The sequence below is a fragment of the Ananas comosus genome, linkage group 7, assembly GCF_001540865.1.
Source record: "Ananas comosus cultivar F153 linkage group 7, ASM154086v1, whole genome shotgun sequence".
NCBI lineage: Eukaryota > Viridiplantae > Streptophyta > Magnoliopsida > Poales > Bromeliaceae > Ananas > Ananas comosus.
Genome location: NC_033627.1, coordinates 13836992 through 13850928, shown reverse-complemented (window position 1 = coordinate 13850928; position 13937 = coordinate 13836992). Strand labels below are relative to the sequence as shown.

Below are 13937 nucleotides of genomic sequence, written 5' to 3'. Positions count from 1 at the left end.
AACTCCAAATCAATGCACAGTAGATAATGATTTCGAGTCCTCCAAAGATTCAATGAGTTCTCTTGAGAAAGAAAAATATTTGGATTGATCATAACTAAACAAAATACAGAAGCTAAACTCCACCTTACAAAAAAGCTATGTAATCATGTAAATATCGAACTAATATAAAGCACAGGTATAGCTGTAAACACACTCATTTATTTCCTCTGCATAGAGAAGCACAAAATCCAGTCACCACATTAGATTTACCTAGACCTTAGAAGGTTGCATTCAATCAGCACAAGCTAGATAATCAATACCATAACCATATTATGTATATGAAATACCAAAGCACGAAAGTACGATATAGCATAGCACACAATAACCTGGCATTATCTTTATTTATTAGAAACCACCACAAGAACATAGTAGAAAAGTTCGCAGACAACTGACCACAGAGAACAAAGCAAACGACATATAGAGTATATTATAGACCCACAGCAAAGAACACGAGACGAGACTCAATCAGATAATTCATAGAACAGGACGCAGGCGCGAAGAGCGCGGATAATTGCCAGGGACCCCATCGATAGCACGTTGGAAGCTTACATACCACCGCGGAGGCGGAGCACGAGGTGAAGGGTGGATTCCTTCTGGATGTTGTAGTCGGCGAGGGTGCGGCCGTCCTCGAGCTGCTTACCTGCAAAGATCAGACGCTGCTGGTCCGGTGGGATCCCCTCCTTGTCCTGGATCTTCGCCTTGACATTGTCGATGGTGTCGGAGCTCTCGACCTCGAGGGTGATCGTCTTGCCGGTGAGGGTCTTGACGAAGATCTGCATGCCACCGCGGAGGCGGAGGACGAGGTGGAGGGTGGATTCCTTCTGGATGTTGTAGTCGGCGAGGGTGCGTCCGTCCTCGAGCTGCTTCCCGGCGAAGATGAGACGCTGCTGGTCCGGGGGGATGCCCTCCTTGTCCTGGATCTTGGCCTTCACGTTGTCGATGGTGTCGGAGCTCTCGACCTCGAGGGTGATCGTCTTCCCCGTTAGGGTCTTGACGAAGATCTGCATCCCACCCCTCAGCCTGAGCACGAGGTGGAGGGTGGATTCCTTTTGGATGTTGTAGTCGGCGAGGGTGCGCCCGTCCTCGAGCTGCTTCCCGGCAAAGATGAGCCTTTGCTGGTCCGGGGGGATGCCCTCTTTGTCCTGGATCTTGGCCTTCACGTTGTCGATGGTGTCGGAGCTCTCGACCTCGAGGGTGATCGTCTTCCCCGTTAGGGTTTTGACGAAGATCTGCATACCGCCGCGGAGACGGAGGACAAGATGAAGGGTGGATTCCTTTTGGATGTTGTAGTCGGCGAGGGTGCGGCCGTCCTCGAGCTGCTTCCCGGCGAAGATGAGACGCTGCTGATCCGGGGGAATCCCCTCCTTGTCCTGGATCTTGGCCTTCACATTGTCGATGGTGTCGGAGCTCTCCACCTCAAGGGTGATCGTCTTCCCCGTTAGGGTTTTCACGAAGATCTGCATACCGCCGCGGAGACGGAGCACAAGGTGGAGGGTCGACTCCTTCTGGATGTTGTAGTCGGCTAGGGTTCGGCCGTCCTCGAGCTGCTTCCCGGCGAAGATGAGCCGCTGCTGATCCGGGGGAATCCCCTCCTTGTCCTGGATCTTGGCCTTAACGTTGTCGATGGTGTCGGAGCTCTCCACCTCGAGGGTGATCGTCTTTCCGGTGAGGGTTTTCACGAAGATCTGCATCTGTTGAATCGACCGCAGAGGGAGAAACCAAATCAAATCAGATCACAAAGAGGAGAAACAAAAATAAAGAAATTGATCCAAAAATCACAAGCAAAACTCCCCGAATAAGATAAATCTAAGCTACAAGAGATGGAAGCGAGAGAGATCGAGAGGGGAGAGAGAGGAAGCACCTTGGAAGGAGATTGGGATCTCGGAACTCTGTTTCTAGGGTTTTCGAAGCGATGGGATGAGGGAGAGGAAAGGTCGGGGAAGGGGAGATTTATAGGTGAGATTACTGTCCGCATACGTCGAACCCGGACAGTAGACCCAACCACAAAGAAAAGTAAAGCCAATCAAAACCGAACACGTGTTCGAGGTGAGCTGTTCCGACGTGACTTGCACGAAATGGGCTTCTTCGACCGCTGCCATAGCAAACGGTCGAATTAGGTGAGCCTATTAATAATCATCAATAAATAAATAAATAAATAAATAAATAACCAAGGCGCCGGCCCATTTGGAAGAAAAGTTTCCTTGCACATAGTGCACCACGTCAATTCTGCACCGAAGATGCCACGACCGTGGCGATTCAAAAAATAATAAAATGGACGGAGATGAGGGTGCGGTGTGTAGATGACGTGGTGAAATAGGTGCATAGCTATGTGCGTCTAGAAGAGAAGATCCGAAGAACAAGTGGGTGCGGCCATGGCCACGCCGCACGCCTTAAGGACGATACATTCTTCGGTGGACGAGGAGTACCACGTCACTGTGGACCGTCATGTTTTTTCCGTTCATTCGGGAGTGTTTAGTGGGCCGGTCTATGGCTAACGGTGAAAACAGGGCCCACGGTTTAGGGGACTACCGGGCCGGTCTCTGAGAGCCAGGCTCTTCATCTAGTTTGGGCCCAGGTAGGCCCATTTAGAATTTCTGCTTCTAGCACCCGCTGCAGCTTCTTCCAAGAGCGCTTTTTGACTCTCTATGCTCCCATCCTATCCACCGCGCTTCTTCTCTGAGCCACATTTCTCCTCCCCCACTCTGCTTCTCCCATCAAAACCCTAAAGCCACATCGATCCCGCTCTCCGAAAACCTCAATAATGGCGCCCGAACCCCTCCTCCTCCTCCTCCTCCTCCTCCTCCTCGTACCCCTCCTCTTCCTCGCCTCCGCCGATCCCTCCTCCGACGATCTGGTGGCGGAGCTTGAGACCCTCCGATCGCGCTCTCCCTCCGGCGTGATCCACTTCAACGACGCCGCCGTGTCCCGCTTCCTCTCCTCCCTCGTCTTCTTCGACGCCGCGCATCTCCGCTCCAACCCCGATCTCCACCTCCGCGAGCTCCGATCCGAGTTCGCCCTCCTCTCCGCCTCCTTCTCCGCCCACAACCCCTCCTCCTCCCGCCTCTTCTTCGCCGATCTCGAGTTCGGGGAGTCCCAATCCTCCTTCTCCCTCTTCGGCGTCAACTCCCTCCCCCACATCCGCATCGTCACCCCCAACGCCGGATCCCTCCGCGACTCCGAGCCCATGGACCAATCCAACTTCGCCGCTGGCGCCGAATCCATGGCGGAGTTCGTCGCGTCCCGCACCGGCCTCTCCCTCGGCCCGATCCAGCGCCCGCCCCCGCTCTCCCGGGGCCAGATCGTCGCCCTCGGCGTGCTCCTCCTCATCCTCTCGCCATTCGTGATCAAGCGTATCCTCCAGGGCGACACGATCTTCCACGATCGCAAGCTCTGGATGGCCTCCGCGATCTTCGTCTACTTCTTCAGCGTGTCCGGCGCGATGCACGGCATCATCCGGAAGACGCCGATGTTTCTGAGGGATCGGAACAATCCGGACCGGCTGATATTCTTCTACCAGGGATCAGGGATGCAGCTCGGAGCAGAGGGTTTCGCGGTGGGGTTCCTGTACACGATCGTGGGGCTGGTGATCGCATTCGTGACGCATGTGTTGGTGCGCATCAGGAGCTTGGCGGTGCAGAGGACCTTCATGCTAGTGGCCATGGTGATAGCTTATTGGGCTGTGAGGAAGGTGATCCATTTGGATAATTGGAAGACCGGATATGGAATTCACGCCTTCTGGCCCAACAGTTGGAGATGATCCGGCTGAAGGAGCGGAGGAAGAAGGGTCTTCTTCCTCTTTGTCATAGTTTGGGAGGTATGGAGTAGCTTCTCTCTCTTTCTTCGATTGAAGGTCTATGTTCTAATATTTATCTTATTTCAGATCTATTGAATATTAGTATTGACTATTGCTTTAGAAATGTAATGACATTTCTCGAAGATACATGCTCACATCTGAAGTGGAGTAATCTTGTTCTAGTTTTCGGTGTTATGGTTTATGTCATGGTCCTCATCGATGGATAGAGGAGGTTTTGAGTTGAGAACACAGGTAGTGAGAGAACTTTGATCTAAATTTACGTTTAAGATGCTATAAATGCTGTGAGATATGAAAGAAAAATGTTATCTTTTTTTTTTTTTTATGGCCGTGCTCTCACAAATGTTATCTTTCTTTTTGCATTAGATAATTGAAAACTTCAGTATGATCTTGATTATGTTACTTTGTTCTTCAAAATTTTATTGCTTTTCAAAATTTTATTTTTCCTTCTTAGTTATTCTTTTATGTTCTGAAATATTTTATCGTATTTTAGATGACTTTTATAAGTATGCACCTGCATCTGCACCATTTCACAGGAAAGGCCAATTTGACAGCTTGCTGCTCGCACACAATTGCCACATTGTAGATTATTGCTTAGGATCCATATTGTTCATGGTGAACTAAATTTTTAAATAAAAACTGTATAGCAAACCTTCATAGGTTATACCTTTCGGTAACATAGAAATGTGGCTGTGGGGTATTAATTCAATCAATCTATGTCTTACCTAGAATAGAGCTTGAAAAGGCATAATGATTTCTTGGTAGTTTGTGTTGTAAGTCTCTTTATTGGATCTATTTTCAATTAGACACTGCCTTATTGCTTCTCGCTGTTTGTTTGAGCTCAACCCTAAACCTATTTTAGCTGCAGTTTGTGTTCTATACTTTTTAAGATACTTTAGTTCCTATAACTAGTGTAGCACAGGGAAGCCAGTCAGATTTGAATCATTTATTGCTTACCAGACACATATCTTACGGCTTGTTTCTTAGTTCAACGCTTTAGACAAGCCTTCAACTACGACTTTCTAATCTCTTAACAATTGGAACATATTATATTATCTATGAATGAGTTGAAACTTATCTTTTATTCATTAATTACACTTGCAACGTTTTGACTTTCAAACTGTATCTTTTTACGCTATAGAGAAGCCAATTCATGAGAAGCTCATGCTCTTATCTTTCTGTGCTTCTTTTTTACTGAGCAAATGCAGCATTGATATAGCATTCACCTTTGAGGTGGTCATATAAGGAGAGCCCTTTGTATTGCAGTCATATATGCTGTCTCCCTCCTCCCTTATTTTAATAACCCTTGAGGTGGCTATACACAGTCCATAACTTTGTTCGAGGATTTCTTCTTTTTTTTTCCTTTTATCCACTACTCAAGCCCTTGTATGCTCCACTTCTGCGAATTCAAAAGAGTTCCTGGCCAAGCATTGTTTCCAGCTAAATTCCAATCGAGTTATGTGAATAATGTGTTTCCCTTCGTACTGAGTTCTGGTTTTAAAATGATGTACCACCATGCAGTTTAACCTTAGAATTCCTTTGGGCCCCTTTCGAAAAGCTTACAACAACTGGATCTTTCCTGAGCATACAACTATATAGTGAAAAGTGTTTAACTAATGTAGAGTGCTTCTTTTCACGGTTACATTTTGTGTTTATTTCGAGCACAAGATAAATCATGTTGTATTGTGTCATGGGAAATTTGAAATGGGAATTTGCCTTAAATTTCCGAACTGGGACTCGTAGTAATATTGCTTCCTGGAAACTGTTTTCGAGTTTTACGTTTCCTGGTTGGGTTTTACGTTGTTCTTACACGTTGTTGCTCTCCAATTTCATATTTTCAGATCGTATAAATTTACGCATATCTGTTGTATTTTTCAGGTAAATGCGGAGTATCTGACAGCTTTCAGAGTGTAGTGCTTAGTATGGAACTGAAAATTTGTTTACATTGCAAATGTGGGATTTTGTTGTTTAATTTAGTCTGAGTTAATTGCGAATTTTTACAGGTTACACATAAGAGTGAATTTATAAACTTGTTGCTAATAAACCAGCCAATCAGTTTCCTCAAACAAAATTCTACTTGTACATTTCATTATAGGGTGTAAATTTTACACCGATATGCGAGGTGTACAGTAGCACTGCTTTTTTTCTTAAATAAATGTTGAAAACTGATACTGTTTTACGGTTGCTTTTCCGAAAACAAATCCTAATGTGTAGAATCTAACAAATGCCGTGCCCCGGCGCTGCAGCTTTGCAAGGTAAAGTGGCACTACCTCACTAACCTCTCAAGTTTGAGTTATTTGACCAGGGATCATTGCATCTTTAGTTAGAGTTATTTCTGAATTTCAAGTTGCAGAAAAAAATGGTATTTCACCTCACTCTTAAATGCAAATTGTACTTTACCATTCCCAGAATATTCCCATATGAAACCTTGCTGCAGTTGAGTGCAAATTTGGTTTAAGTTCTAATACAGCTACACTACGCACAGATGAGAATTTTTTATATAATATATATTAAAAAATTGAAGTCCTATTTTTTGTTTGGTAGAGCAGCAGTCAGAATTTGAACTAGAAATTTGCTAGCGCTTCTTCGGTGAAAGTTATACTTTGGAATTCGGAAGCCGTGGCAGCAGTATCTTTAATGAGTTTTGATTTTTTTTTTCTTTTTTTTCCCAAGAATTCTAATTGAAGAGCACTTCGTAATTACTTTATTATTACTACTAAATTAACAATAATGATAATTTGTTGGCAATATTCAAACTAGTTGCGATACTTTGTTTAAATAATATGTTGGGCTCTAGATAATATGTTCTTAGCTCAACACCAAAATCCACTTACTAGCAAGATTCAAAACCAAGCAAATCAGTTTGCATGTTCAAGAACAAAAACAATAATGAATGAAAAAAATGTACAACACGCATATATATATTGCAGAGCGCATTTAATTTACTTTATTCAGAGAATCAGAAAAAGGACACGGTTGTTTTTGATAACAACAAGACACTGATGACAGCAGAAGATGAACAAACAGCAAAGTTTCTGAAAGTCTTTTTAACTTTCTTTTACAGTCTACTCCATTTCTCTATCTCCAGTTGCACTCCACCCCTCCTTAGCTTAGACCCTCTTATTCTTCCTAACCCTCCTCTGCTCCCCTGTGATCAATCAAAACACTGAAACCATAAACACACCCCTCGTCTCTAAGCCTCCACCACATCCCCACCATCCGACGCCGCAAGCACGAGCTCCGGCTGCGCCCCTGCCGCCGCCTCCTCCAACGTCCCGTCCAAAGCATTGGGCCTCCCGAGAGCCCTCAGTGCCAGGTGCGCCGCCTTCTGCCCGGATATCATCATCGCCCCGAACGTCGGCCCCTGTACATACAAAAGACTATTCATAAACTGTTTCCTACTATATTAAGAGACTGTTTGATCGTACGTAGTTGCAATTATACGTTATAATTATATGTAAATATAAATTCGATATTGGATTTTGATATATTTAACTTCAATTATTACGGTAAAAATTACAGAAGAGGTCCAACTGCTGCTGCAGTTAGAATAGAGAGAGAGTTTATATATATATATATATAGATACCATGCGGGGGGAGGCGTCGATCTCGGCGACCTCCATCCCGGTGACGATCATGCCGGGGACGACCTCGCGGGTGAGGCGAACGATGGCGTCCTCGGCGGCGTTCATGTCGAGGGCGCGCATGCCGGGCACGGCGTCGATCATGCCGATGTCGCGGAGGCGCTTGACGCCGGTGGCGCCGAAGGGCCCGTCGTGGCCGCAGGAGCTGACGACGACCTTGGCTTCCATGACGTTGGGGTCCATGCAGGACTGCGTGTCGTGGTTCATGGACACCAGCGCCCAGTTCGTCACCACCCCGGCCACCCGCCCGCCCCGCACGATCAGGTCCTCCGCCGCCACCGCGTTGAACAGCTTCACGTTCGCCCTCGCCAGCACCCGGCTCATGATCGTCGACGTGAACAGCGCCGCGTGCTTTACTACCACGTAGTTCTCGCACTCGTCGTACTCCACCCCCACCTCGTCCAGAAACAGGTGCGCCGGCTTTCGCACCACCTGTGTCACAATAATAAAAATATTAAAACACCGTTCTTAAAAATATTAAAACACCGTTCTCTTTCTAATATATCAATCATTCATTCGATATTTTTATAATATCATAATGAGTGTTCCTGTAACGTATCATGAAAATATTATAACACTGTTCTCTAATCGATCGTCACGGTACGTATGTGAGTTAATATTTAGAGAATCATAATGAGTGTGGGACGTACCATGGGGGAGAAGAGCTGGCCGCCGAGCCAGGCGCCGCCGCCGGGGGAGACGGATTGCTCGATGATGGCGACGCGGACGGAGGGGTCCTTGGAGAGCTCGTAGGCGCAGGAGAGGCCAGCGGAGCCGGCGCCGACGACCACCACGTCGGTGTCGGCGTACGTGATCATGTCCGTCATGTACCGCCGCGTCATCTCGCGCGACACGATCGACTCCTTGATCGGCTCGAACCGGACCGCGTTCAGATCGTACCGGGGGGTCGAGACCGACGCGGCGGCGGTCACGGAGAGAGCGGACGTTTTTGTGCACGACAGTGTTCTGATCGGGACGACGCGGGACGGGAGGGAGGCCCCGTGGAAGGACGAGTGGTCCAGGGCTCTCGGGGTGGAGGAGAGGGCGGCGGTGGCCATCGTCGCCATGGGTGGAATTGGAGGATTAGGGTTAGGGGGGTTTTAGGGTTTAGGGTTCAGAGGAGGTTGGAGATGGGAGTGATTGGTGAGAGGGGGAGGGATATAAAGGTGGAGGAAAAATCTAGGAGGGGAGACACGTGGAGAGTGGATAGGGAATGAGAGGTGAGAGTGAGGAGTTTTTTTTTTTTTTTTTTGTTATTATCTTTTAAAATTTTGTCGCAAGTGGGAATTATTTTATTATTTTTTAATTTATCTTTTCTTTTTGTTTATGTTTGGAGATATTTAAGTGGGAATGGAAAAGAAAGAGGCGGTTACAAAAAAATATTTATTTTTGTAGCAGAACTACTGTGCTATTAAGAGCACAATAATTCATGTGCTTTTAAGTTCATAATTATTCATCAATTTTGAGGTATAGTTAAAATGAGAGGGATAAAAAAAAATTGAAAAAAAATTAGGTATCTCAGTTTCTCTTCTTTTTGAATTTATTCTCAATTTTTTTTTTCTCTGCACATGAGCTGCCGTGCTCCTAATAGTACAATAGTCATACTCTTTATTTCTATTTGTATGTAATAATATTAAATGAGTTGTAAGTTTGATATATTGGCAAATCAATATGTTAGCAAGCAAAATATAAGAATATATATAGGATAAAAATATTCAAAGGGTAAAAAAAAAATGTATGAAGACCCTCTCCTCTCAACTGTTATTCTCTTTATTAAATTCTCTTAATTTTAAATTATTTTAATTTAAAATTTTGTAAGTTCAAATAAAAAATAACTCTGCAAAATAAAATTTAATAAAGCCCCCATAAAATTTAATAAATTTTTTAATTTAATTTAAGGATATTTTTCAAAATGCCTATATATACATACATATATACACACATTTACCAATTTAAAACTCAATGGACATCATTTTCAGATTTTCTCCCCATGTTTTATTTTTATTTATGGCACCACAACTACCCCTTTTGGGGCTCATTTGGATCCCATGACACTAATGGCATCTATGGTTGTCACATAAAGCTAAATATAAAAAAGAGAGCCCATGTCACCATCTTATGCAATGTGGCCCATGAGAAATATAAATGGTTTTTGTCCTCTAGTGAACTCTCTCACTCCCTCCCAAGAAAAATATCTTCTACACACTCTTCAAAGAGAAAAAAATTATATCTTCTTTACAAAGGGTGTGCATTGGTTGGTTTAGATTTGCTAATGTAAGAAAATGTAGATCCAAACAAATAAATTTATCATGTACAATTTCAAAATCGAAATCGAAATCGAAATCGAAAGCGAACCGATGTGGTAAAAGAACCGAACCACTGTAAGCCGTTTATTCTATTCAAACTGGTTTACTTTATATCAGAAGCTTAAACTTTAAAACTGAGAAACTAAACAAACTTCGGAGTTTGAAATTTAGCTGACTACTTGAAAGACCCGACATTAGTCGAATCAGACAAGTTGGTTTAAGATGATCTCATCATGATTGTTACATTAGGATGAGGAATTTGAGCTGAGTACAAAAACACACTGATGGTGAACCAGAGAACTACACAATGATTAGGGTTTGTACATGTCCAAAAGTAGTATCTGTTTAAGCTAAATTCACTATCACAAAGAGTTAGGATTTTTCTCTCTTCCATACTCTTCTACCAAATTATTGAGCCTCAACCCTAAAAGGAAAAGTCTCTAGAATTAGGGATGAAAATTAGTTGGATAGCTAGTTGGCCCAGCACGGCACGGCTCGTGCCCATCGCAGGCCGTTTAGTGTCTCGGGTTGGCCTTCGGCCCAGCGCGACACAGCTTCTACTCATCTCGAACGGTGCCATGCAAGGGGCCTGGCTTGCGGCCTATCGGGGCATGATCCGCACAACCGGATCTCCTTGTGTCCACTCTAGATGTCAATGGTTACGAATAGCCGAAAGTTTTATCTGAACCTAAATCTACAACAAATGGATTTAATCAATACTAAACAAGTATGGTTTGGATTATCAATATATACAATGACCGACAAATTCGAATTCAGTTATAGTTTATACTTGCATCTAAGCCGAACCCGAAGCTAGAACGAAACCTCTATAAAATATAATCTTTTACATTCTTTTTTTAATAATTAATATATATTAATAATTTAGTTCAATAGTAAATGGTCGGATTGATTTTACGATTTCAGGCACAGATCTTCAGTTTTTCATTCGGTTCAATTTTGTGTTTCGGATATTTTTAATCGATCCAGCTCGGGTATGGTTTCAAGATTATTATTTTTTTTTTTCTTTTTCGGATTCAATTTCGAGTTTTATACAAATAGCCCTGAAACCTATCTGTTGTTACATATGATTATTTCGGCCAAAATATTTTCCCAGGCTAGGAAAAATGGACAAATAGAATCATTTTAGTCCTTTTTTTTTATTTTAAGTTTTATAAAAATAAAAAAATAAAAGAACTATCACGAAGCCTTACCCGACATGGCATTGTCCTGCCCCGTCCGAGCTAGGGGACAATGCTGGGTCATAGATTCTGAAAACTCGGCCCTATTTTTGCCCGATTTAGAATTCATGGACTTAATAGCGATTCAAGACAATTTAATCACAAGTAAAGTCTCTCAAATATCACCTCGGTGTTAATTTTAACATAATCCAGTCCCTAAAGTTTGGCCCCGATTTCAATTTCATCCCTAAAATTCAACTTCAATTTTAGTTTTACATGGAAGTTTCAATTTTCAAGAGAGAGAGAGAGAGAGAGAGAGAGAGTATCATGAGGATGCTAAGGTAGAGATGTCAACGGGTCGGATTTAGGGCGGATTTTTAAAAATCCGAACCCGAACCCGACTCCAAACCCGAGACCCGAACCCGAACCCGAACCCGACGGATTTTAAAAATCCATATCCAAACCCGAACCCGACCAAAAATCCAAAACCCGAACCGGAACCCGAAAATTTGAACCCGAAACAATTATTTTTTTTTTCAATATTTCAAAATATATTATATTAAACCTAAATTTTTAAAATACAAATTCAAATATAATATCAAATATATATATATATATATATATAATATAAAATAAATTCGGGTTCGGGTTCGAATCGGGTACAATCAAAATCCATATCCGAATCCATATCCGTCGGGTTTCTATTTTTGATATCCATATTCGAATCCATATCCATATCCACTGGATATATCCGTTTCATTCGGGTTCGGATTCGAATAAAATTTCGGATATTCATACCCATTGACAACCCTATGCTAAGGTGGTAATTTTTCAAAAGATAGATTAAACTCACCAACCACGTTGTCACACGAAGTTACCAAAAACTGAATTGAAATTCAAGCCAAGTTTTTTCTTTTAAAAAAGAATTATTTATCCTATTTATTTTTTTTTTCTTTCGTTTCCCTTTTTTTTCTCTTCTATTATTTCCATTCAGACGAAACATTTAAGCAAGTCTGATGCTACATACTGATGCTTACATGCACTCAAACTTTACAGCTATAGACTAAAAGCACTGTTTGGTTCGGGTACAAGCAAGAACTACTTATTACAGGAATAGATACAAGTATGGGAATAAAAAAAAATAACGTTTGGATGAAAATTAGGTTATTTCCGAGAATAAAAAAAATGGCGTTTGGATAGATAATATGGAATAAGAAAAATAGTAGATAGTTATATATAGAAAATAAAAGTGTTGATGGAAATAGTTATGCCAACTTATTTCAGCTACTCGAAAACTACTATTCTCGAATAAAAAATTTGTATTTGAGTATAAAGGGGAGATAAGCGGTTATACCTCCCCTTATCCTCGATCCAAACGGTGCCCTCCGTTTGGTTCAGGGGATAAGCGGAGATAACGAAAGTTATCCCCGCTATTCCGCCAAACGGAGTGAAATTTGACCGAAATATTTTATCCCGATCAAATCTTACTATTCTCGGTTATTCCGGTGTAATGCTTGAGTTTCAAGCTATTACTGTTGCCATGTTGATCAAGCAGTTGATCAGGATCAAGGGAATTTCGCAGCTGTTGCCAGGAATGGAGATCAATATCGCATTGATCGATCCAAAACAAGAGATTAACCCGATCGGAGTCGCAAGTCGCAACCGCTGAGGATGAGATCTCTCTGAGGCTCGGATGGCGACGATGATGATCGGGATTATTACAATGCCCTTATTTATACTAGTACCCTAAGGATTAAATTGCAAATTGTAGAACATTCTGGGGCTAAATGCAAGTAAGCAAAAGTCAACATGGGCCTGGTCGGACCACGTATCCACTTGGGCCTCGGCTCCGCTCTAGGGCGTAACGGATCGGATTCAACAGCGCAAATAAATGCGGTAACCCAATTCCGGAAGGATCTAGAGATCTCCAGTACTCCCTTACCTTGGCCTAGAGATGTCAACGGGTCGGATTCGGGGCGGATTTTTAAAAACCCGAACCCGAACCCGATTCCAAACCCGAGACTCGAACCCGTACCCGAATCCGACTGATTTTAAAAATCCATATCCAAACCCGAACCTGACTAAAAATTCGAAATCCGAACCCGAATCCGAACCCAAAAATTTGAACCCGAAATATTTATTTTTTTTTCAATATTTCAAAATATATTATATTAAATCTAATTTTTTAAAATACAAATTCAAATATAACATCAAATTTATATATATATATATTATATATAATACAAAATAAATTCGGGTTCGGGTCGGGTTCGGGTTCGGATCGGATACAATCAAAATCCATATCCGAATCTATATCCGTCAGGTTTCTATTTTTTATATCCATATCCGAATCCATATTCATATCCATCGGATATATCCGTTTCATTCGGGTTCGGGTTCGAAAAAAATTTCGGGTATCCATACCCATTAACATCCCTACCTTGGCCACTTCGCACCAGTATTACATCCGGAATAGTAAGAAATTTGCTATTCCACCATTTTGTTTTGGGCGCCCATCCGGCAGCGTGCCCAAACTAATTAGTTTGGGCACGCTGCCCAGCAAATTTTTGTCCCAACTTATGCACTAAATCAATCATATAATGACATTTTATTTCAATAAATGAATCATCCTATAGTGACAGTTTTGACAACGTTGATAAAATAACTCTAATATTTTATGACAATATTTAATTGGCATGTAAATTATAATATAAAATTTTTTATCCTATTAAGATTCATATTGTTGACTGTGTTACATATGGTGAAAGAACGGCTATTTTTAGCTCGGTGTATTTATTTTTTTGTCACTTCTTTTCTTTCGCTTTTTTCGTAATTAAGTTTTAATTGTTGCTAAGAACACCATTAATTAACTCAAGCAAAAACTGGCATATTAGCATCAGCTAATATTTATCATGTTAGTACCACAACAGCAATAAACCAAGCCACGTCGTAATTTCAA

General features: G+C 42.4%; 3 protein-coding genes across 4 annotated transcripts; 1 reads left to right on the top strand and 2 right to left on the bottom strand.

Moving 5' to 3' along the window:
- On the bottom strand, window positions 347-2047 carry LOC109712580 (polyubiquitin-like). The gene is made up of 2 exons (XM_020236213.1): window positions 1901-2047; window positions 347-1730 (listed from the first exon to the last, which is right to left on the bottom strand). The coding sequence occupies exons 1-2, from the start codon at window positions 2012-2014 to the stop codon at window positions 585-587; spliced, it is 1260 nt and encodes a 419-aa protein (XP_020091802.1). The 5' UTR covers window positions 2015-2047; the 3' UTR covers window positions 347-584.
- LOC109712582 (probable dolichyl-diphosphooligosaccharide--protein glycosyltransferase subunit 3) lies at window positions 2676-6029 on the top strand. 2 transcript variants are annotated; one of them, XM_020236216.1, is made up of 3 exons: window positions 2676-3853; window positions 3920-4084; window positions 5729-6029. In XM_020236216.1, the coding sequence occupies exon 1, from the start codon at window positions 2801-2803 to the stop codon at window positions 3794-3796; it is 996 nt and encodes a 331-aa protein (XP_020091805.1). In that variant the 5' UTR covers window positions 2676-2800; the 3' UTR covers window positions 3797-3853; window positions 3920-4084; window positions 5729-6029. The 2 variants fall into 2 exon arrangements, with proteins under 2 accessions (XP_020091805.1, XP_020091804.1); XM_020236215.1 differs by lacking the exon at window positions 3920-4084.
- Window positions 6769-8642, bottom strand: LOC109712581 (thiamine thiazole synthase, chloroplastic). The gene is made up of 3 exons (XM_020236214.1): window positions 8145-8642; window positions 7438-7926; window positions 6769-7214 (listed from the first exon to the last, which is right to left on the bottom strand). Exons 1-3 carry the CDS (start codon window positions 8559-8561, stop codon window positions 7044-7046), a joined length of 1077 nt encoding a protein of 358 aa, XP_020091803.1. The 5' UTR covers window positions 8562-8642; the 3' UTR covers window positions 6769-7043.